The sequence below is a fragment of the Branchiostoma lanceolatum genome, chromosome 14 (assembly GCF_035083965.1).
Source record: "Branchiostoma lanceolatum isolate klBraLanc5 chromosome 14, klBraLanc5.hap2, whole genome shotgun sequence".
NCBI lineage: Eukaryota > Metazoa > Chordata > Leptocardii > Amphioxiformes > Branchiostomatidae > Branchiostoma > Branchiostoma lanceolatum.
The window spans coordinates 90,489-112,976 of NC_089735.1; the positions used below are offsets into that span (position 1 = coordinate 90,489).

At 46.1% G+C, this 22,488-nt stretch overlaps 1 protein-coding gene across 13 annotated transcripts; it reads left to right on the forward strand.

Moving 5' to 3' along the window:
* Positions 1–66: 66 nt before the first annotated feature.
* LOC136448227 (stress-activated protein kinase JNK-like) lies at positions 67–21,590 on the forward strand. 13 transcript variants are annotated; one of them, XM_066447497.1, is made up of 14 exons: positions 67–294; positions 2,357–2,604; positions 3,008–3,137; positions 4,105–4,163; positions 5,851–5,989; positions 7,982–8,147; positions 9,396–9,467; positions 12,405–12,590; positions 13,015–13,101; positions 14,808–14,938; positions 15,680–15,743; positions 16,697–16,777; positions 18,324–18,464; positions 19,863–21,590. In XM_066447497.1, exons 2-14 carry the CDS (start codon positions 2,363–2,365, stop codon positions 19,883–19,885), a joined length of 1,521 nt encoding a protein of 506 aa, XP_066303594.1. In that variant the 5' UTR covers positions 67–294; positions 2,357–2,362; the 3' UTR covers positions 19,886–21,590. The 13 variants fall into 13 exon arrangements, with proteins under 13 accessions (XP_066303594.1, XP_066303595.1, XP_066303596.1 ...); XM_066447498.1 differs by lacking the exon at positions 9,396–9,467 and adding an exon at positions 10,540–10,611; XM_066447499.1 differs by lacking the exon at positions 9,396–9,467 and adding an exon at positions 11,202–11,273 and having other exon boundaries at positions 14,808–14,932.
* The last annotated feature ends 898 nt before the right edge of the window (positions 21,591–22,488 follow it).

The following is a 22,488-nucleotide window of genomic DNA, read 5'->3' on the forward strand; positions in this document are numbered from 1 at the left end:
GTTCCTGTACTGCGTTTCTGACGGCGTCAGTCGCTCTTGATGACGTTAACACAAGTTCTTCGCAGGGGGTAGAAGAGCATGACGTCACCACATGTTGTGGACGTGTATTTTCTAGGTTGCAGTACTTCCTATTTCCTTCGCGTATTCATCAATTTTAGGCCGTTCAGAAGAGTTTTTACCGCCGGATCTCCGCGGAAATCTGGTGCGGAGGTTTTCCTGCGGCAGTAGAGTTTGATTTCAGACGACCTGAAGGGAAAACAGCGCGGGAAAACAGCCGAAACCGACGGACGGAAGGTAGGTCAGACTCAGAACGCTTTCCCTTCATTTGGGGCAGATTCAGGAAAACATGACTCATCAGGGGGTTAGGGAGGAGGGGTAGTGGGAGGGGGTAGTGGGAGGGGGGTAGGCTTTGGCATTGGAGTGGGACTACGGTTGGGACGGGGGGGGGGGGTGTCTGATACTGGTCTGGCAGATATGAGCACGTATAGGGGGGGGGGCGGGGGTTTTGTGGGCGATATGGACAGGTAGAGTCAGAAAATTTTTTTTTCATAGCCCTTCCCGTTCATGTGGACTACACGTACGTTCAGATGTTCGGAGTGTAAATTACAAACATGAACACACCGTCAGACCCTGTAGGATTACACGGAGCTGGTACATGTAACGTTAGATGTTATGTGCACAATCCTCAGGTTTGACTGAAAAAAAGGAAAACCCACATCTCTGAACTAGTGGAGGGACCCAGAATATAATCCGTGCTATGGCTCGCGTTCTGGGCCAAGCACACCGGGTCACCCTTACTCTTCTGGCCATGGATAAGTCTGTTGGTGCCCATGGCGTCTACAGAAGGACGTTTTGGCTTGTATTCATGTATATGATACAATATATAGTGTGAAGAGCTGCTATATTATATTATGATATACAAGCAAATACGCCCTTCTGTAGTCGCCACGGCTAGTCCCTTGACAAACAGGTTTGGATCCACATAATGTTCAGTTCTGCCGAGACTCTACTGAGAGTTGGTCCGAACAGATCTGATGAAAAGCGTAAATTTGTCTTTGTTGGTCGTGTTTAATGCGCTGCTGTTGTTGTTGTTTTTTCTAAAGTTTTAATGTTCGATGACAGGGAATTCCTTCCAAACATGGAAGGATTGTTGAGTCAAGTCGAAGTTTATTGCACAAAAGTTGTAACAGACACAATGTTAGTTTTAGACTACTGGCTACTTACATTGATCTAGTACAATCTACTTGTATTATAAGCCACACAGTATTGATAGAAGACACAATGAGGTGTCATATGTCTACTACACTGCGATGTATGGTGATACTCCTGTAATTTCATGTTTTTTTGCATGGAGGTATAAAATAGATGTACATGCCCAGATAACATGAGCTAACGTTACATGTACGGTAAGTACACGACACGTCTCTGATATGATGGAACATTCCCATGGGAGTACATGTAGCTCCGGGTATACATATATCATGTCAGCTTAGATATTGGGGTTATCTGATCATTCATCTACATCTACATGTTGGTACCCCCATATAGCTCCATCAGGGCATTCTGTAGGTTGAAGGCTGTGAAAGGGGCTTTGCCATACATGATGTCATGAGAGGGGACTGTGGGGGAGTTTTGGGGTCACCTGATGTGTGAGGGAGGCTGTGGAAGGGGTGTTAGAGTGCTACAGCCACAGTACAGGTTAAGGCAGAAAAGCTTAAAACTGAATATATCATTACTATGTAATTAATCATGGTTAATTTTATAAGTCCATTTCAGTTAGTTAAGCACAGGATTAGCCATATTGCTTTCTGTTAATTGAACTAGTTTTCATGGTAAAATGTGTGGACAGATTTGCACTGTACATGAAACTCATTTTCAAAGACTAAAGAAGTTAAACATTAGATCTCATTATGTCATCTACCGTAAACATCTACCATCAGCCTTGGTGTGAAAGTGAAATTGAAAGTTCTTGCTTCACACCTGAGGTTTTACCTGATGAGGTTGTAGCTGCAGTGCGGCGGCCTGAGGTGTGAAATTGAAGGTAGATCTTCCGTGAGTGCCGGTTTACTGGGGCAGGACACACGCAGCTGTCCTCACTTCTGTCCAGCGCTCTCCAGTTTTTCTCCGTCCCACTCCTAGTGGGGGAGCTCATGTTGTTGATTCTCGTCATCTCAGGCTTATGAAAATACATTTTCATCAATTTCATGTCATGAATTTAAGAGTTTTTTTGACAGTCAAAATGAATTTTTTTGTCAGCCCCAACAAGCAAGTTTCCGTTATTGATTGATTGATTGATTGATTGATTGATTGATTGATTGATTGATTGATTGACTCAAACAATGTGATTTTTCTGCAGCCCTGCATGCACAGATCTCCGTCATGGTTGTGTAAGAGTTCTGAGGTGGAGTTTGACCTGCGCCTTGCCTACTGCCAGGCCTTCTGTGATGCTGTAGACCCGACGCACCTGGCACAACACTTCAGGATGAGCAAGCTGGCAGCCAACAGCCAGTTCTACACGGTGGAGGTCGGGGACAGCACCTTTACTGTACTGAAGCGCTACCAGAACCTCAAACCCATCGGCTCGGGCGCGCAGGGCATCGTCTGGTGAGTTACACACGAGTGTTTGTACGTAACGTTACGGCCGCCATGTCGGCGCAGGGCATCGTCTGGTGAGTTACACACCTGACACCACAATTGCTGCGCTAAATTTTGAAGTTGCACGTAGTTGGTCAGTGCTTGAATTTGTTGAAATACTGAAGATGCAGGTTGTCCAGATCTGGTCTTTAACCTGTTTGAAAGCCGATTATTCGCAAAAGGTTGAAAGCAAATGTATTTGGAGCCTCTATGTTGACAGCTGTATCAACGGTTAGCTTGATTTGGTTGGTTGATTGATTGATTGATTGATTGGCTGGTTGATTGATTGATTGCTTGATTGGTTGGTTGGTTGGTTGGTTGGTTGGTTGGTTGGTTGGTTGGTTGGCTAATTGGTATTATTTTTGTGTTTCAGTGCTGCGTACGACACACTGACGGGACAGAATGTAGCGATTAAGAAGCTGAGTCGGCCGTTCCAGAATGTGACACACGCCAAGCGAGCGTACCGCGAGTTCGTGCTCATGAAGCTCGTCAATCACAAAAATGTACGTCTCTTTCTCCTCCTGAAATGTTGTACCTACAAATCGTTTCCTTTCTCCTCCTGAAATGTTGTACCTACAAATCGTTTCCTTTCTCCTCCTGAAATGTTGTACCTACAAATCGTTTCCTTTCTCCTCCTGAAATGTTGTACCTACAAATCGTTTCCTTTCTCCTCCTGAAATGTTGTACCTACAAATCGTTTCCTTTCTCCTCCTGAAATGTTGTACCTACAAATCGTTTCCTTTCTCCTCCTGAAATGTTGTACCTAAAAATCTTTTCCTTTCTCCTCCTGAAATGTTGTACCTACAAATCTTTTCCTTTCTCCTCCTGAAATGTTGTACCTACAAATCGTTTCCTTTCTCCTCCTGAAATGTTGTACCTACAAATCGTTTCCTTTCTCCTCCTGAAATGTTGTACCTACAAATCGTTTCCTTTCTCCTCCTGAAATGTTGTACCTACAAATCGTTTCCTTTCTCCTCCTGAAATGTTGTACCTACAAATCGTTTCCTTTCTCCTCCTGAAATGTTGTACCTACAAATCGTTTCCTTTCTCCTCCTGAAATGTTGTACCTACAAATCGTTTCCTTTCTCCTCCTGAAATGTTGTACCTACAAATCGTTTCCTTTCTCCTCCTGAAATGTTGTACCTACAAATCGTTTCCTTTCTCCTCCTGAAATGTTGTACCTACAAATCGTTTCCTTTCTCCTCCTGAAATGTTGTACCTACAAATCGTTTCCTTTCTCCTCCTGAAATGTTGTACCTACAAATCGTTTCCTAATTTAATTCTGTAATTCATACTACAGTGCCCTGGTGGCTGGGTGCCTGCAAAGAGAAATAAAACAATATATATGTTTACTGAGAAAAAACTTCAAGAACTTGAAGATACACACAGTACTATATCTATACTTTTAAAACATGTGGTTACTTAGTGGTTGCAATTCTTCACTTGAAGTTGTCTTTTTTCTCCTTCCAGATTATAGGTCTCTTAAATGTCTTCACTCCACAGAAGTCATTAGAAGATTTTCAAGATGTGTAAGTACTTTGTTTACTTTCACTAGTAACGCACACTTGTCACAGTACTGGAAATGCATTTAAGTTCGCATGGTTAAATGGAGTGTCCGCGGTGGTTTTAAGTTCGTGTTTGAAACAAAAGTAGCGCTACAGTCATAAGTGGGCAAAAGTTTCGCGGCGGTTTTAAGTTTGCGCAGAAAGTTCACCGCGAAAACTGCGAACATAAAACTATCGCGAACATTTCTGCATTTACAGTAACAAGTCAAAGTAAGGTTAGTAAAGCATCCTTACTTGTATGTTCCTTACCACGTGGAAAGCCACGAAATGATCATTAATCTTCTGAATTATTAAGTCATTGTGTTCCCAAGTGCCTCGTTCCATGATGGCTCACTAACCTCCAGAGTACCTCATTCCCTGATGTCCCACTAAACTCCCATGTTCCTCTGTTTTGGCAGAGGATCTTTCTTGGAATCTGTATTCAAGATAATGTAAAATTCAATGAACCCTCACTTGCAATTTTCTTTCACTTTACTGGTGCAGGGGAGAGAGGTACCTGTAAGAGCACTGATGGCTACCATAGACCTGACGTTTCTCTAATGTCCCATGGTACCTGGTGAGAGCGCTGAAGGTTAAGGTCTCGGACCGGAGTTTTTTGGCGATTTCGTATGTAGGCCGACACCCTCAGGTCGACGGGCTACAATTCCGCCAAGAAAAGTAGGACGGAAAATGTAATCACATGATCGAAAAGCGGTTTTCTGCTGTTTTCCAATGTATTTATCGGTTTTGTCTGTTGTTCCTTTATTTTGGGTAGAAACCATAGTAAAATGTAAATTTTGCACCCGAAAATTATCATTTTTTTACACTTTTTTGATCGAACCTGCTCGGAAAAAACGAGTTTTCCTGGGGTCACAGCATATATGCTGAGAAAGCGTAGTAAATGGTGTCTCTGAAAAATGAAAAAAATAAAAAAGGCATGTGATAACTTTTTAGCAATCTCCGATGACGCAAATTCGGTGAAAACGCATTAAAAACGATGCTATTTGGGTCATCAGGCGAGAAAACCGCATCACCATTGCCGCGGACTAATACAAAAAAGGCTTCGATAGCGAGCCAACCCCCGGTCAGATTGGAACTCCGACCCGGAACCTTATGTACCATAGACCTGACGTGTCTCTAATGTCCCATGCCCCCCTGCAGGTACCTGGTGATGGAGCTGATGGTTATGTACCACAGACCTGACGTGTCTCTAATGTCCCATGCCCCCCTGCAGGTACCTGGTGATGGAGCTGATGGTTATGTACCACAGACCTGACGTGTCTCTAATGTCCCATGCCCCCCTGCAGGTACCTGGTGATGGAGCTGATGGTTATGTACCACAGACCTGACGTGTCTCTAATGTCCCATGCCCCCCTGCAGGTACCTGGTGATGGAGCTGATGGTTATGTACCACAGACCTGACGTGTCTCTAATGTCCCATGCCCCCCTGCAGTTACCTGGTGATGGAGCTGATGGTTATGTACCACAGACCTGACGTGTCTCTAATGTCCCATGCCCCCCTGCAGGTACCTGGTGATGGAGCTGATGGTTATGTACCACAGACCTGACGTGTCTCTAATGTCCCATGCCCCCCTGCAGGTACCTGGTGATGGAGCTGATGGTTATGTACCACAGACCTGATGTGTCTCTAATGTCCCATGCCCCCCTGCAGGTACCTGGTGATGGAGCTGATGGATGCAAACCTGTGCCAGGTGATCCAGATGGACCTGGACCACGAGCGCATGTCCTACCTCCTCTATCAGATGCTGTGCGGCATCAAGCACCTGCACTCCGCCGGAATCATTCACAGAGTCAGTAGGAAACCTAACGCATTCTCAGCCATACCCCCTCCCTCCCTCGCCCTCACTCCCCACTCCCTCCCCCCCCTCACTCCCTCCCCCCTCACTCCCCCCCCCTCACTCCCCATTCACTCCCTCCCCGTCACTCCCTCCCCCTCCTCACTCCCTCCCCCTCCTCACTCCCTCCCCCCTCACTCCCTCCCCCCTCACTCCCTCCCCCCTCACTCCCTCCCCCCTCACTCCCTCACTCCCTCCCCCCTCACTCCCTCCCCCCTCACTCCCTCCCCCCTCACTCCCCCCCCTCACTCCCTCCCCCCTCACTCCCTCCCCCCTCACTCCCTCCCCCCTCACTCCCTCCCCCCTCACTCCCTCCCCCCTCACTCCCTCCCCCCTCACTCCCTCCCCCCTCACTCCCTCACTCCCTCCCCCCTCACTCCCTCCCCCCTCACTCCCTCCCCCCTCACTCCCCCCCCTCACTCCCTCCCCCCTCACTCCCTCCCCCCTCACTCCCTCCCCCCTCACTCCCTCCCCTCACTCCCTCCCCCCTCACTCACTCCCCCTCACTCCCTCCCCCTCACTCACTCCCCCCTCACTCACTCCCCCCTCACTCCCTCCCCCCTCACTCACTCCCCCTCACTCCCTCCCCCTCACTCCCTCCCCCTCACTCCCTCCCCCCCTCACTCCCTCCCCCCCTCACTCCCTCCCCCTCACTCCCTCCCCCTCACTCCCTCCCCCCCCTCACTCCCTCCCCCTCACTCCCTCCCCCCCCTCACTCACTCCCCCCTCACTCCCTCCCCCTCACTCCCTCCCCCCTCACTCACTCCCCCCTCACTCACTCCCCCCTCACTCCCTCGACCCTCCTCACTCCCTCCCCCCTCACTCCCTCCCCCCTCACTCCCTCCCCCTCACTCCCCCCCCCTCACTCCCCCCCCTCACTCCCTCCCCTCACTCCCTCCCCTCACTCCCTCCTCCTCACTCCCTCCCCCTCACTCACTCCCCCTCACTCACTCCCCCCTCACTCACTCCCCCCTCACTCCCTCCCCCCTCACTCCCTCCCCCTCACTCCCTCCCCCTCACTCCCTCCCCCTCACTCCCTCCCCCTCACTCCCTCCCCCCCCTCACTCCCTCCCCCCTCACTCCCTCCCCCTCACTCCCTCCCCCCCCCTCACTCCCTCCCCCCTCACTCCCTCCCCCTCACTCCCTCCCCCCTCACTCACTCCCCCCTCACTCACTCCCCCCTCACTCCCTCGACCCTCCTCACTCCCTCCCCCTGGCATCATCCACAGTCAGTGCACTTCTCTTCAGCGTTATTCCCTCCTTCCAAATTGCAGATTACAAAGAGCAGATTTGAGTCCCTGTTTGTAACTGTACTGAATTACAACCAACAAAAGCTACAATAGCTGACATTTTGTTTGAATTTGCACACTTCAAACTGTGAACTATGGACTTTGTTTATTCTGTCATTTACCAACCTGATGAATGTATTCACTAATTTCTGCGTTCTTCCTCGATGTCAGGACTTGAAACCCAGTAATATCGTGGTGAAGTCCGACTGTTGTTAGTAACATTTCTGCACTGTTCTGTCAGGACTTGAAACCCAGTAATATCGTGGTGAAGTCCGACTGTTGTTAGTAACATTTCTGTTCTGTTCTGTCAGGACTTGAAACCCAGTAATATCGTGGTGAAGTCCGACTGTTGTTAGTAACATTTCTGTTCTGTTCTGTCAGGACTTGAAACCCAGTAATATCGTGGTGAAGTCCGACTGTTGTTAGTAACATTTCTGTACTGTTCTGTCAGGACTTGAAACCCAGTAATATCGTGGTGAAGTCCGACTGTTGTTAGTAACATTTCTGTACTGTTCTGTCAGGACTTGAAACCCAGTAATATCGTGGTGAAGTCCGACTGTTGTTAGTAACATTTCTGTACTGTTCTGTCAGGACTTGAAACCCAGTAATATCGTGGTGAAGTCCGACTGTTAGTAACATTTCTGCACTGTTCTGTCAGGACTTGAAACCCAGTAATATCGTGGTGAAGTCCGACTGTACGCTAAAGATTCTGGACTTCGGGCTGGCGAGAACGGCGGGCACGAGCTTCATGATGACGCCCTACGTGGTGACGCGGTACTACAGGGCACCCGAGGTCATCCTGGGCATGGGCTACACCGAAAACGGTAACAGCGTTTGTTTGTTTGTTTGTTTGTTTGTAGTGAAGTAACAGTGAGAATGAGCCTTGTAAGGCTGAATCAAAGTTGAACTGTAATCGCCAGCTCAAAATAAATAAGAACTCGCCCAATTTGACTGATCAATGGTTGCTCCAGTCTTAAAGGAGTCAGCGATCCACCACTTCTGTGACGTCACGTTGTGTAGACGGAACATGTGACTCGGTGAGCCGTGGGTCATAAGTTGCAGAAAGTCTATGGCGCCCCCCGACTCTGTTCAGGGATGGTTGTAAAGGCTGGATGTTGTTTTTAGTGGTGACTTTCTGCTCAGTAAGTCAAGTGTTCTATTGGCTGCATGACTTGACGTCACAGAGTTAGTGGATCGCCCATTCCCTGACTAAGACTGGAGTTGATCAGTGGAAAATTTGGGTGAGTCCAATGTTTTGTGTTAGAAATAAATTACAACTTTGATTTAAAAAACGGCAAAAGTAACTTGTAAGTAATGCTACAGTGAGAATAAGAAGCCTTGTAAGGTCTTTTTCTGTACCTTCCTCTGTTCTGTACTTGTGATTATTGTCCAGTAACCATGGTAACAGTACTAACTCCCGTCTGTGCCTCCTTGCCTGCTGCCAATGTTGTGAATGAAACTAACGATGCACGATAAAAGGGCTCAAAATACCAACCTGAAGAATAGAAGACAATAAACAATTTGCAGCCTCGCAATCAGAGAAGAATACAAATTTAGCTATCATGGATCTGGTGTTAATGGAAACAAGGAAGCAAGTATTTGGAGCCCTTCGCTAAGATCTTAGATCCTAATTGCTTGTTCCAAATTGTGTCTGCATGCGCATAAGGGAACTGACTTTGTATGTTTGTGTATGTACTAACCTGCTGTGCACACTTTTCTGTACAGGTGTGTTTATGTGTGTGTACATGTGTGTGCGTGTGTGTATGTATGTGTGTGTGTGTGTATGTGTGTGTGTGTGTGTGCATGTATATGTGCATGTGTGTGTGTGTGTGTGTGTGTGTGCATGTATATGTGCATGTGTGTGTGTGTGTGTGTGTATGTATATGTGCATGTGTGTGTGTATGTGTGTGTGTGTGCATGTATATGTGCATGTGTGTGTGTGTGCATGTGTGTGTGTGTGCATGTATATGTGCGTGTGTGTGTGTGTGTGTATGTATATGTGCGTGCCTGTGTAACATGCCTGCTAACCACAAGTGCTTGCTAACCTGCTCTCTTTCTCTCTGCCTCTGTAGTTGATGTTTGGTCGGTTGGATGCATTTTTGGCGAGATGGTTCGCGGGAAAATTGTGTTCCGCGGCAATGATCGTATCCTTACCTTACTGATCGCTGGGTGCTGGTTTGTGCGGGCGCCTCGCTGGGGTGCTGGTTTTGTGCGAGTGTCGATCAATCATGAATACAATCCATAATAACCAGGTGGCATGCGTGTGTGGAGTTTTTCTGCCTTGTTGTTTTCCTGTGGCAGCTGTGTTTCCAGCTCTGTCGTGTGGCGGCTTCTCAGGGTTCCGGCCAGGATTTTACTTGAGCGTAACGGTAGTGGGTGGTGTGGAAGGGGGTCCTTACGCGGTGAGAAGATATTGAGATTGACATTCTAAGGGCACCCATTGGAAGTCATATCAATGTTTTTCACGTTTGACATTATTACACAGGTAAATACTAGCAAAGTATCACTACCCTACATGTAGTGTAAAATAAGCATAGTGGTCCTACATGTAGCGTGGGGGTTGCAGATAATAGTGTGCGCTAAAATGCCCTCGCTAGAACCCTGAGATTCCAAAGTCTTCTGTGCAGTTTTTCTTAGTTCCGTTTCTTCTGTATGTTCAGTCATGCCCCAGACTTAGATTTAATCAAAGCTTTTTACTCAAAAGTTATAGTTTGGTCTGATGATCACCCCTATACATGGAGTGGTGCTGTCCGAAATCAAGCCTCGTGAAATTGAGAAGGACCATACCACACCAAAGTTGGGGTGGTCAAGTATAACCGAGTACTCGTGAATGGTTATTCTAAGTATCCTGCTCGACTTCATCACCCCTATTCCTTGTGTGCACCAGTCCAACTTAAAAGGTTTCACAGTCAGCATCAATGGGCTAAACCAATTTGAAGGGGATGTGATCCTGAATGATGGACGTGGGAGATGGAATGAGAGGGGGTATTTTTCTGTTTCAAATAGAAATCGATAGAAAACTTTAAATGACCCATTATGTGAATTTGGCTCATACCATGGCTCATAAGGATAGGGGTGGTCAGGTTCAGTATTTCTGTTCGAATGGAGAGGCAACAAAATGTAGTATTTATGTGTTTTAGTTGACATCTGGTCCATGGGCTGTATATGTGTGTTTTAGTTGACATCTGGTCCATGGGCTGTATATGTGTGTTTTAGTTGACATCTGGTCCATGGGCTGTATATGTGGGGAAATAGTCCGGGGCGGAGTGCTCTTTCCCGGCACCGACCGTATCCTTCTGTCCTTGGTTTGACCTTGGTTCGCTCCTTTCTGTGAGTACCTGTTTTTCTGGGGACCAGCCAACATTTGCAAATGTTACACCAACCAAGATCTGTTTGTTCAGCTCCTACATGCCCACAGAAAGCAGCTAACCAATAGTTTATGCATATTTACTCCTGTTTATTTCAGTCTTTCTTTTGCAACTAATTCTTTTCTGCCGGTTTATTTTGCTTCTCAATGTTTATTCTTTGTCACTCTCTAAACAGACACATTTTGTTTGGTGAATATTGTCAATATTGGCTGCTCCAGTCTCATACATTGCATGCATTTTGTTTTAATTTACATGTCTTCACCACCCCTATTCTATCAGTGGACTAGTCCCCCAAAAATGGAATTACTTGACAGAAAAAATATATTAATTTTGGTAGTACACATGTACCACTTTATACAACATGTAGTGGGGAGTTGTTGCTCACCCCTGTTTGTCATTTGGACTGGCCCAGAAGCAAGGAACAGTACAGAGAAAGACATGGTAAACCTGGACAGTACCACATGTCTGTAGGGGTGGTTGAGGCTGATTTGGTTTTTACGTGTGTTTTAGTTGACATCTGGTCGATGGGCTGTATATTGGGGGAGACGGTGAAGGGAACTGTTCTCTTTCCCGGGACAGACCGTATCCTCTCTTGTTAACCAATCAGAACAATTCTGAAATTGCTTACGGACCAATGAGAGCGCAGGGTGTAGTAAGGAACCAATCAGACTAATGAGCAGGGACGAGAATTGTTCTCTTTCCCGGGACCGACCACATCCTCTTCTAGCATGCAGAATTTTCACCTGAAAGTCTGCAAGAAATGGGAAATGAAATTGGTACGATTTGTTATCTCGCATCTGACTGTAATGTCAAGCTTTGCTAAAAAGTTTCTGAACCGTTTCTTGAGTCAGGGGTTCTAATCCAAACACATGTGAGTCTGCAACAACCTGAAAAGCCTTTTTTTAACCCTTTGTGATACTTGGAATTGAAAGGTTCCGACCCCATTGAAAATGAAAGATCTTTTAGCCAAACAAAACTCCCAGAAATGGAACTCCGTTTTTGATTTTGTTTTGAAACAATTATGTTATGACTATTTTCTTCGTTTAAGATAATTTATCTTCATTTTTCTTTAAAACTTGTACCACTTTGATGTTATATCAATAATTATCAAATTTATGATTTGCTTACTCATAATGACGGTAGAATGGGTTGTGCAAACGAAATTTTAAGTTATCCAATCAAAACAATTATCTACATCCCAGATTTTTACTACAGTTACCTCATAATCACCTGTGATCCCAAGTTCGAAATGACCAATGAGAGCACAGGTTGTGGCAGGACTGAACAATGAGAGCGCAGGTTGTGGTAGGATTGACCAATGAGAGTGCAGGTTGTAGTAGGACTGACCAATGAGAGCACAGGTTATGTCTTGCTGACCAATGAGAGGGCAACTTATAGTAGGACTGACCAATGAGAGTGCAGGTTATAGTAGGACTGATCAATGAGAGCACAGGTTATAGTAGGACTGACCAATGAGAGCACAGGTTATAGTAGGACTGACCAATGAGAGCGCAGGTAATGTCTTGCTGACCAATGAAAGTGCAGGTTGTGGTAGGACTGACCAATGAGAGCGCAGGTTGTGGTAGGACTGACCAATGAGAGCACAGGTTATAGTGCAGGTTGTGGTAGGACTGACCAATGAGAGTGCAGATTGTGTTTTGTTGACCAATGAGAGCGCAGGTTGTGTGGTGGCCCTTAACCCATGCGTCTCAGATATCGACCAGTGGAATAAGATCATCGAGCAGCTGGGCACGCCGTCGCAGGACTTCATGAAGAGGCTGCAGCCGACGGTGAGGAACTACGTGGAGAACAGACCCAAGTACGCCGGGTACTCCTTCGAGAAGCTCTTCCCAGACGTCTTGTTCCCCGCCGAGTCCACCGAACACAACAAGTTGAAAGGTGAGCGACGGGGGGATATTTCTGCAGTATTGACCGTTGTCATGGTTACTTGTAATCAATATCTGATCGTCCTCCATGCTGGTTGTGTGTGTAATTCGATATGTGCGGTGTTAATGATGATGATGCATGACTGGACTCCTGTGGTTCCTTCAACCCCCCTCACCAGTTTTGGACTGTTCCATGTTATTTCAGGGGTGTGTGGCATACAGATATGGGTAATGAATGCAGTCACACCATGTTGATATTTTCTCCTTTTTCTAGCCCAAATGCTGATTCCAAAATTTTGCCCCCTTCAACAGAGATGGTTTGCCCCAAAAGATCAAAATTCAAACAAACAATGTGATTGGTTGCCATGGTATTTGCTTGATTTGCAGGAAAGCGATCCTGTAGTTCTAACGACCTTGAACTCACTTTCAACCCGCAGGCCCAAAGACCCGTGGGGACCAATTCGCAGGCTCAAAGGACCATGGGAAATTCCCCCTAGCAGCTGGGGTTAGAACTGCAGGCAAAGGTAGCAGCTGTGGCTGTTTGCACTGTGATTTGGCTGAATTTTTCCGTTGGCGGTTTTTCTGCGCTTTTGTGTTGCCCGGGCAGGAATGGGGCAGGAGAAACATATCTCTGTGGTGTGGCGGCTGGATGTGGTGAAGGCTGGATGTGGTGAAGGGAAGGGGAACAGAAACGGAAATCTCAATAAGGAGGTTCATGGTTTCAACTGTGCATGTGCAGCAAAATGCATTGTGGGTAATATGTCAAAGGTGAAGGCCCCTGAGACATAAGCAAAGCACATCTGGACATGAATCATAGCCTGAGTGTCGTCTGTTCGCTGTGAAGGCAGAGCCTGGAACTGAAACAGGACAACACTCAGGCTAATGTAGCAAGAATGGTCAAGTCAACATTCACCTTTGACATATTACCCACAGTGCATTTTGCTGAGCATGCGCAGTTGGAACCATGAACAGGCTTATTTCCATCTAACAACTTTGCAGTTTGCAATCTTGGAAAGAAGAGATGGCACACCCCTCTAAATGAATGGTGTAGACCAAGTTCACCTCAAATGTTGCATGTTGGAAGATTCCAATAAACAGACATAGGGAGAAACCAGGCAACAAAATTTCTGATATATGTCAATGATGACGACTTTATTGCCAGTTTTTGATAGTATGAAGGAAAGAGGGAGAAAGGTGGGGTTGAGGTTTTGCCAGCATGGCGGTTTGTGCGTGGCAGTTGCAGCAGGGTTGTAATGGAGGTTTGTGCGTGGCAGTTGCAGCAGGGTTGTAATGGCATGAGCACGGCGCAGTGTGGAACTCTAACAGCTGTTCATCAGTCCAGTCGGCTTGTGTGACATGTACATGTGTATATATATACAGGATGTAAGTGTACATGAGCAATGTCATGTTTATATATACATACAGTCAAACCTGTACAAGTGACCACCTCTACATAAGGACCACCTGGCCAATGGGACCATGTTTTGGTGGTCCTATAGATAGTTTTTCCTGTTGACACAAGCGTTAAGAACCCCGGAGTCTAAAGTGACAACCTGTCCACACAGACCGCCAGTCCCTTGAGTGGTGTTCTCGGGCAGTTTTCAATGTGTGTGTACCCATACAGGAGACCAGGCCTTCTCACCCCTATAGAGGCTGCAGTAAATTCCCACTGCGAAACTGGAGGGGGGGGGGGGACAAAAGGATCCTGCTGGGTTGACGGGTGTAAACTAAAGAAACCCCCCTTGATATAAGTAAAATTTCTGGGTCCATTAGATCTGTCGTACCATCAATAAAGGTGAGAATAGCACATGCCAGGCAGGCAAGAGTTCATGTCAAATTGTAGCACTGCAGATTCAACTCTGGAATTTCTTCGTCAAATATTCAACTGCAGCAGACTTGTTTTAAGCCCCGTCAATTTTATTTTTCTTCTCTATCATCCAGACTTCGTGGAGTCTCGTGGAGTTAAGGGATATGAAAAAAATGTGTCTCCTTCAACAGAAAAGCTTGAGAAAATGTCCTGATTCTAAGAAAGCTGTGGAAAAGTCAGCCGTATTGAAACTCGTTTTGCTAACTTTGTTTTCTTATTTATTTCTGTACCCCTTCCATCAGATTTGGGATGTGCAGAGGGAGCATGGCATCAGTTTGGGGAGCGAAAGTTAAAAGTGCATTTTGTGCTGCAGGATGTTTGTTGATTTGTTTGTTGATTTAACCCGACGCTTCCCCCCTGCAGCGAGCCAGGCCCGGGACCTCCTGTCCAAGATGCTAGTGATCGACCCCTACAAGAGGATAACAGTCGACCAAGCCCTGCAACACCCCTATGTCAACGTGTGGTACGACCCGAGTGAGGTGGAGGGGGTAAGTGTAAGTGTTGTTTCATTTTCATTTTTCTGGTTGGGGAATAAAACAAATAAATAAATAAACAAACAAACAGTTAAACATGTTTGTTTCAATAGCATTTTCTGTTGGGGGAAGGGAACAGGTTGGACTTAACAGTGTTTGTTTCATGTTTTTAAAAGTCAGAAAAGCAAATTCAGTTCAAGTATTTTGCAATAAGGCATTTCACAGTTCAGCCTGTGCATGAGCAGTGTGATGCACTGTGGGTAATATGTCAAAGTTGAAGGACATCTCAACCATGGACTAGACAAGAACTATTTACAAGTTAGGGGCCTACACCTTTGACCTTGCACATGTGCAGTTTAAACCGTTAATGGGATTATTGTATGTAACCCGATAGTTAAGCAAGCCGCAAGCCGCCGACATGATGATGAGCACTCACAGTCTGCCTCTCAAAGTTTTAATATTCTCAAACCTCGGTGTCAGCTTCCAACTCACTGCAATGTCATTGATGGACAAATACTTTAATCACCTTACCAAGAATTATGGTGCCATGTTTAAAGAGAGGAGAAGGCTAATTATTGTGTTTTGCATAGAATTATGATGATGATGATTGTTGAATTTAATCGGAAAATGCTGTGTTTTGGTATCATTCGAATCAATGCAAAACTTTTAGCAGCATAGAAACACATGGAGCATGGTAGACTTTGCAGTTCCTGTCCTGTTGGACTCTAACCTGAGATAATTTCTGCCGTGTCTGTTTTGCAGCCCGCCCCGATTCCCTACGACCACTCGATCGACGAGAGAGAGCACACAGTAGAACAATGGAAAGGTGAGTTACAGTAGAACAATGGAAAGGTGAGTTACAGTAGAACAATGGAAAGGTGAGTTACAGTAGAACAATGGAAAGGTGAGTTACAGTAGAACAATGGAAAGGTGAGTTACAGTAGAACAATGGAAAGGTGAGTTACAGTAGAACAATGGAAAGGTGAGTTACAGTAGAACAATGGAAAGGTGAGTTACAGTAGAGCAATGGAAAGGTGAGTTACAGTAGAACAATGGAAAGGTGAGTTACAGTAGAACAATGGAAAGGTGAGTTACAGTAGAACAATGGAAAGGTGAGTTACAGTAGAACAATGGAAAGGTGAGTTACAGTAGAACAATGGAAAGGTGAGTTACAGTAGAACTATGGAAAGGTGAGTTACAGTCTAACTGTAGTACGAAGGTGGGGTAAAGTAGCTGTTGACAGACACTATGAAGCGACGTATCTGTCAACAAATCTCTACTGAGGCAGCAGCTTTCAAAGCATTGGATATCCTGTTTGTGTCCTGTTCCTGACCACCCTGTTTGTGTCCTGTTCCTGACTACCCTGTTTGTGTCCGACGTCCTGTTTGTGTCCTGTTTGTGTCCTGTTCCTGACTACCCTGTTTGTGTCCTGTTCCTGACTACCCTGTTTGTGTCCTGTTCCTGACTACCCTGTTTGTGTCCTGTTTGTGTCCTGTGTGTGTCCTGTTCCTGACTACCCTGTTTGTGTCCTGTTCCTGACAACCCTGTTTGTGTCCTGTTTGTGTCCTGTTCCTGACTACCCTGTTTGTGTCCTGTTCCTGACCACCCTGTTTGTGTCCTGTTTGTGTCCTGCTCCTGACTACCCTGTTTGTGTCCTGTTCCTGACTACCCTGTTTGTGTCCTGTTTGTGTCCTGCTCCTGACTACCCTGTTTGTGTCCTGCTCCTGACTACCCTGTTTGTGTCCTGTTCCTGACTACCCTGTTTGTGTCCTGTTTCAGATCTGATCTACAAGGAGGTGGTGGACTATGTGCAGAAGTTGCTGTATGGGAAACTGCCACTTATAGGTAACTCAGCTTCAGGTGAGAAATCTCCTCCTACCTGTACATGTAGTACCACACCTGCACCTGTACCTGCACCTGTACTACTTCTACTGTACATGTAGTACCACACCTGCACCTGTACTACTTCTACTGTACATGTAGTACCACACCTGCACCTGTACTACTTCTACTGTACATGTAGTTCCACACCTGCACCTGTACTACTTCTACTGTACATGTAGTACCACACCTGCACCTGCACCTGCACTACTTCTACTGTACATGTAGTACCACACCTGCACCTGTACTACTTCTACTGTACATGTAGTACCACACATGCACCTGTATTACTTCTACTGTACATGTAGTACCACACCTGCACCTGCACTACTTCTACTGTACATGTAGTACCACACCTGCACCTGTACTACTTCTACTGTACATGTAGTACCACACCTGCACCTGTACTACTTCTACTGTACATGTAGTACCACACCTGCACCTGTACTACTTCTACTGTACATGTAGTACCACACCTGCACCTGCACCTGTACTACTTCTACTGTACATGTAGTACCACACCTGCACCTGTACTACTTCTACTGTACATGTAGTACCACACATGCACCTGTATTACTTCTACTGTACATGTAGTACCACACCTGCACCTGTACTACTTCTACTGTACATGTAGTACCACACGAGCACCTGTACTACTTCTACTGTACATGTAGTACCACACCTGCACCTGTACTACTTCTACTGTACATGTAGTACCACACCTGCACCTGCACCTGTACTACTTCTACTGTACATGTAGTACCACACCTGCACCTGTACTACTTCTACTGTACATGTAGTACCACACATGCACCTGTATTACTTCTACTGTACATGTAGTACCACACCTGCACCTGCACTACTTCTACTGTACATGTAGTACCACACCTGCACCTGTACTACTTCTACTGTACATGTAGTACCACACCTGCACCTGCACCTGTACTACTTCTACTGTACATGTAGTACCACACCTGCACCTGTACTACTTCTACTGTACATGTAGTACCACACCTGCACCTGTACTACTTCTACTGTACATGTAGTACCACACCTGCACCTGTACTACTTCTACTGTACATGTAGTACCACACCTGCACCTGCACCTGTACTACTTCTACTGTACATGTAGTACCACACCTGCACCTGTACTACTTCTACTGTACATGTAGTACCACACCTGCACCTGTACTACTTCTACTGTACATGTAGTACCACACCTGCACCTGTACTACTTCTACTGTACATGTAGTACCACACCTGCACCTGCACCTGTACTACTTCTACTGTACATGTAGTACCACACCTGCACCTGTACTACTTCTACTGTACATGTAGTACCACACCTGCACCTGTACCTGTACTACTTCTACAGTCGGCACTTTTGGTTTTGTCTTGTTTAAAAGTTTTCCATCTTGTCACCTGTTTTGTTCTTGCTGTCCTGCTGTTCTCTCCATTCCCCCTTCTCTTCTGTTCTTCCCTGCCCCCCCCCCCTGTCTGTCACTGTGGACCTGTCCTGGTACAGAGGGGTCAGAGGTCAAAATCAGCCAACAGCATCCCAGAAAGCGGAAGCTCTCCCCGTCGCCAGACGACACCAAAACAGTCGGCACCCTGAACGTTGGCCGTACGGGGTCAGATGAGGTCAAGAACAGAGAAGAAACCTCTGGTGACTGAATTGTCATGTTGCCATGGAAACCATTAAAAACACACAGTCCCCTGACTTTGAAAATCACCAGATTTCTGGCATAAGGCAGATATTGAAGGTCACTTGGGCAGCCTTGTGAAGAAGCTTTCAACATTTTGGGTCAAGAAAGTCAGAAGACTCGCCCGTCACAAGGCAAGGAATTCACAACTTGTCTGTGGCAGGGACAAATTTCCCCCAAGGTCGAATTATGCTGGGGAGGGGGTTCCTGAGGTCGTGTCATGCTGGGGAGGTCGGTCCCCAAGGTCGTCTCATGCTGGGGAGGGTGGTCCCCAAGGTCGTGTCATGCTGGGAAGGGGTCCCTGTAGTTCCATGCCAGACCTGAGGATAAACATGGACAAGTTCCTGTCAGTAGTGTATGACATCGGCACGTTTATTGTCTCTATGGCATAATGAACATTGCAGTGCCCAGGGACTGAAGTCTGTGTAGTTTTAAAAGAATTCTGGTGCATGACATCAGCACATCTGGTGCATGACATCAACACATCTGGTGCATGACATCAGCACATCTCATGTATGACATCAGCACATCTCGTGTATGACATTTGCACATCTCGTGCATGACATCAACACATTTTGTGTATAACATCAGGACGTCTTGTGTATGACATAGGCACATCTCGTACACAACATCAGCACATCCAGTGTAACATCAGCACACAACTCGTGTATGACATCATAACATGTAGAGATGCTCAGACGAGAGACTGATCCTCTTTCCCCCTCTCATTCCGTCCTTTTCTCCCCTTTCTTACTCACCAACTTTCTGCACAAATTCCCACCTGTGTTTTTATCACCATTAGAAGACTAACTTTCCCAACATTCTGTTAACTTGGCAATTTGTGAAGAATCAGAAATTTTGAAGGCAACAGTTACTCAAGCAACTGGATAGATTTGGGAAACGGTCAGATATTTCAGGTAGCATCCAGCTCATGGTTCACCAATCGTAACTTATTTTTCTTTCCTATCAGACTTTCTAAAAGTTGTCTTGAATAAATATCAATTCATAGTTTTTGCTTAAAACCTGGTAAACCAGAAATCTCATCCAGTCCCTGGCGGAAGGTAGTAGATGCTGCCTTAAACGTCTGACCGTTTCAAAAAGCCGCCCAGTTGCTTGAGGAACTGTTACCTTGCATATCTTATTACCTGGATGTCTGACCTTCATCGAGGTACCAGCTGGTTTGTGTTGAAGTGCCCCTGGTACTGATTCTGTGGTTAAGTTCGAGAGCTGTTTTGTGTTGTGCTGAAGGAAAGCCTGTGTTGTTGTGTTTTTTTATAACATGCTGTGTTGTTGTTGTTGTTGTGAATTGTGACCCCTGGTACTGATCCTGCTGTCCTGACGGCTTGTTTTGTTCAGCATAGGCGATACCTGCAGCACGTCTTGACGAGGACGCGACCCAGACGCCGACCTCTGAACCTTGACCTCTGTTGCCCTCGTCCGATGCTCATAGATACAAAATTGAGAGAAAAAATTCAAGACAACCTAAAAAAGTCCATGAAAAGCTCCAGCATCCGACCTGCAATGCTTCTGCCGTTTGCAGGTCAACTCAAGTGTACCTACCCACCCCTCTGAAGGGAGTGGTGTGACCCACACCAGTATCATGTTGTATGTGGTGGATCATGCCATTCTGTGTGGGAGGGGTGAGCTTCCTGCATGCCCGGAACAGCTGTAAACATATATAGCTTATTGTCCCTACTTTGATGTACTTAACTGTGAAAAGTCTCCCGTCTACTGAACAGCCTAAGTTACGGTTTGCAAAAGTATAACAGTTCAGTGAAAAAAAGATTTTTAAAGGTCGGGGGGGTGCTATTGATCGAATCGACATTCAAATCATGTTGTAAAAATCATGTTGTAAAATTGCAGGCCATGATTATTTTAGCCAATAGAGAGACATCTTACATTTTGGCTCATCCAATGGCAGAGACTGTTTCATATTCCTTCAGTTTCTGCAGTAACCACCTTCCTCCATTATGACCTTGACTCTGCTGTTTGATATATCTAAACAATATGGTGGTATACTCTGCAAGGTCAAATTTACAGCTGACAAACGGAACCATCTGATTGGCTAATTTCGGACCAGCCCACTTTACCTGGGGGAGTGCAGCACTTTTCTGATTATGGCCGTTAGCTTGGCTTTAGCTATGACGTTAGGGTAATTAAGTAGCAATGTAAGAAACGTAACTAGAAGTGTTCCACACCGAGTCTGGCACATCGAGACGGCCTGGAAACGTTGGGTCCAATTTGTATTCAGCAAAATTTCCAGTCAGAGAAATGATTCAACATTTTCTTCTGTCCGAGAACAAGTCAACAACCTTCCCAACAGCGTTCCCCTCCCCTTCTGAATTGAGATTGGATCAGTCTAGAATCACAGGATGTTGAAAATTCAGGAGGTTGATTTTGGACTGAACCATGTTTATGTATGGGGGTGGATTTCGGACCAAACCATGTTATGGTGTGGAGGTGAATTTTGGCCAGCTTGAGTCCAAGACAGTCCAAGTTCTATGCAAATCTGTCCAAGACTTTGTGGGTTTTAGGCTAAATATTCCAACCTTAGATGTAAGTTTCTCCTTTCACAATCCTGCAGAACCATTGCATCATTTCTCTGATTTGGGACCAGTCCACTTGGCAAAAGAGGGGGGTTGTTCCAGGCTCTCTCTGATCTGCCGAGACGTGGTGATCATTCAGGGATAGTGTATATTTTGGTAACCAATAGCAACCAGTTTCCACCAATAGGGTTAGCTGAATGTGTTGAGATGTCCTTATAAGGCCATGCCAAGTGGATTCTCTGGATGACATCCCCAGTCTGATCCTGATGCAGGAGGGAAAACAAATGTGACGATTCCTCATACTAGAAATGAAGACATGAACACAGATGAGGTTTGAAAGGCTTTGGTCAGGAGACACAAGCTTAACATCAACAGCAAGTTTTCAATGTGCAGGTGGCTTTCCCAAACATGCTGTGTGCCAGTGCTCCTGTAACCTGCACATGCATGCTGAATGTTGTTACTCCTTTTGTTTATTGGTTATTGAGTGACCATCAGCCAAGTAGGTGTGGATGTCATCTATGAAATCCAGCTGGTGTTGGTCAGACAGACTGCTGTGTACAGAGTCATGTAAATAGCCACCCACCTGGCAAAGCACCACCCAGCCTGGGTAATTGCAACCCAGTCTGGGTAATACACCACCCAGTCTTGGTAATGCACCTCCCAGCCTGGGAAATGCACTACCGAGCCTGGGTAATACACCACCCAGCCTGGGTAATGCACACCCCAGCCTGGGTAATGCACACCCCAGTATGGATAATGCACACCCCAGCCTGGGTAATGCACACCCCAGTATGGATAATGCACAACCCAGCCTGGAGAATGCACACCCCGACCTGGGTTATGCACAACCCAGCCTGGATAATGCACACCCCAGCCTGGGTTAACCTGCATGAACTGCACTATGTCCATGTGTAGGTCGGGAACAAGTTGCATGTGAAGGTAGGGAACAGATGTGTGTACTGAGGGGTGCTTGCTAGCCTGCCTGCAAGCCTGCCTGGAGTCTGAGGCGTATATCTTCTGGGCCACACCAATGTACTTGGTTGGTTCTCAGGCATTTTTTAATTAGAAATTCAGCAAGAGGGCAGGGAGGGAAATTTGAGTCTGACAACGTGACTCCTAAAACTGTGCATACCAAAGCACAGGCCCTCCCCCAGACATGTCCCTGCTGATTTTGTCATTAAGTTTTGGTGCCTCCTACCCAGCAGAGCCACCCTCTGCAGACTGCCGTTCACGAAATGTTCAGACCTCTTAGTTTTCCTTGGGGGGAACAAACTAATGCAAGGGTTCTACTCGTTACCATGGCAACAACACCAGGCTGTGGTGGCTTTATTACCATGGCAACAAGGCCAGACTATGTAAACTTGTTGTAAATCATCACTCATGTCCATACAGGGCCCGTGTACCAAAACCATTGTTTTACCGGATTTTACCGTTGTTTTTA

Excerpts from the sequence above, each read along its gene's own strand:
- LOC136448227 (XM_066447497.1), top strand. The coding sequence starts at position 2,363 with ATGCACAGATCTCCGTCATGGTTGTGTAAGAGTTCTGAGGTGGAGTTT. Across the intron at positions 8,148-9,395 it reads CATGGGCTACACCGAAAACG|TTGATGTTTGGTCGGTTGGA; the intron begins GTAACAGCGTTT and ends CTGCCTCTGTAG. Across the intron at positions 9,468-12,404 it reads TGTGTTCCGCGGCAATGATC|ATATCGACCAGTGGAATAAG; the intron begins GTATCCTTACCT and ends CATGCGTCTCAG.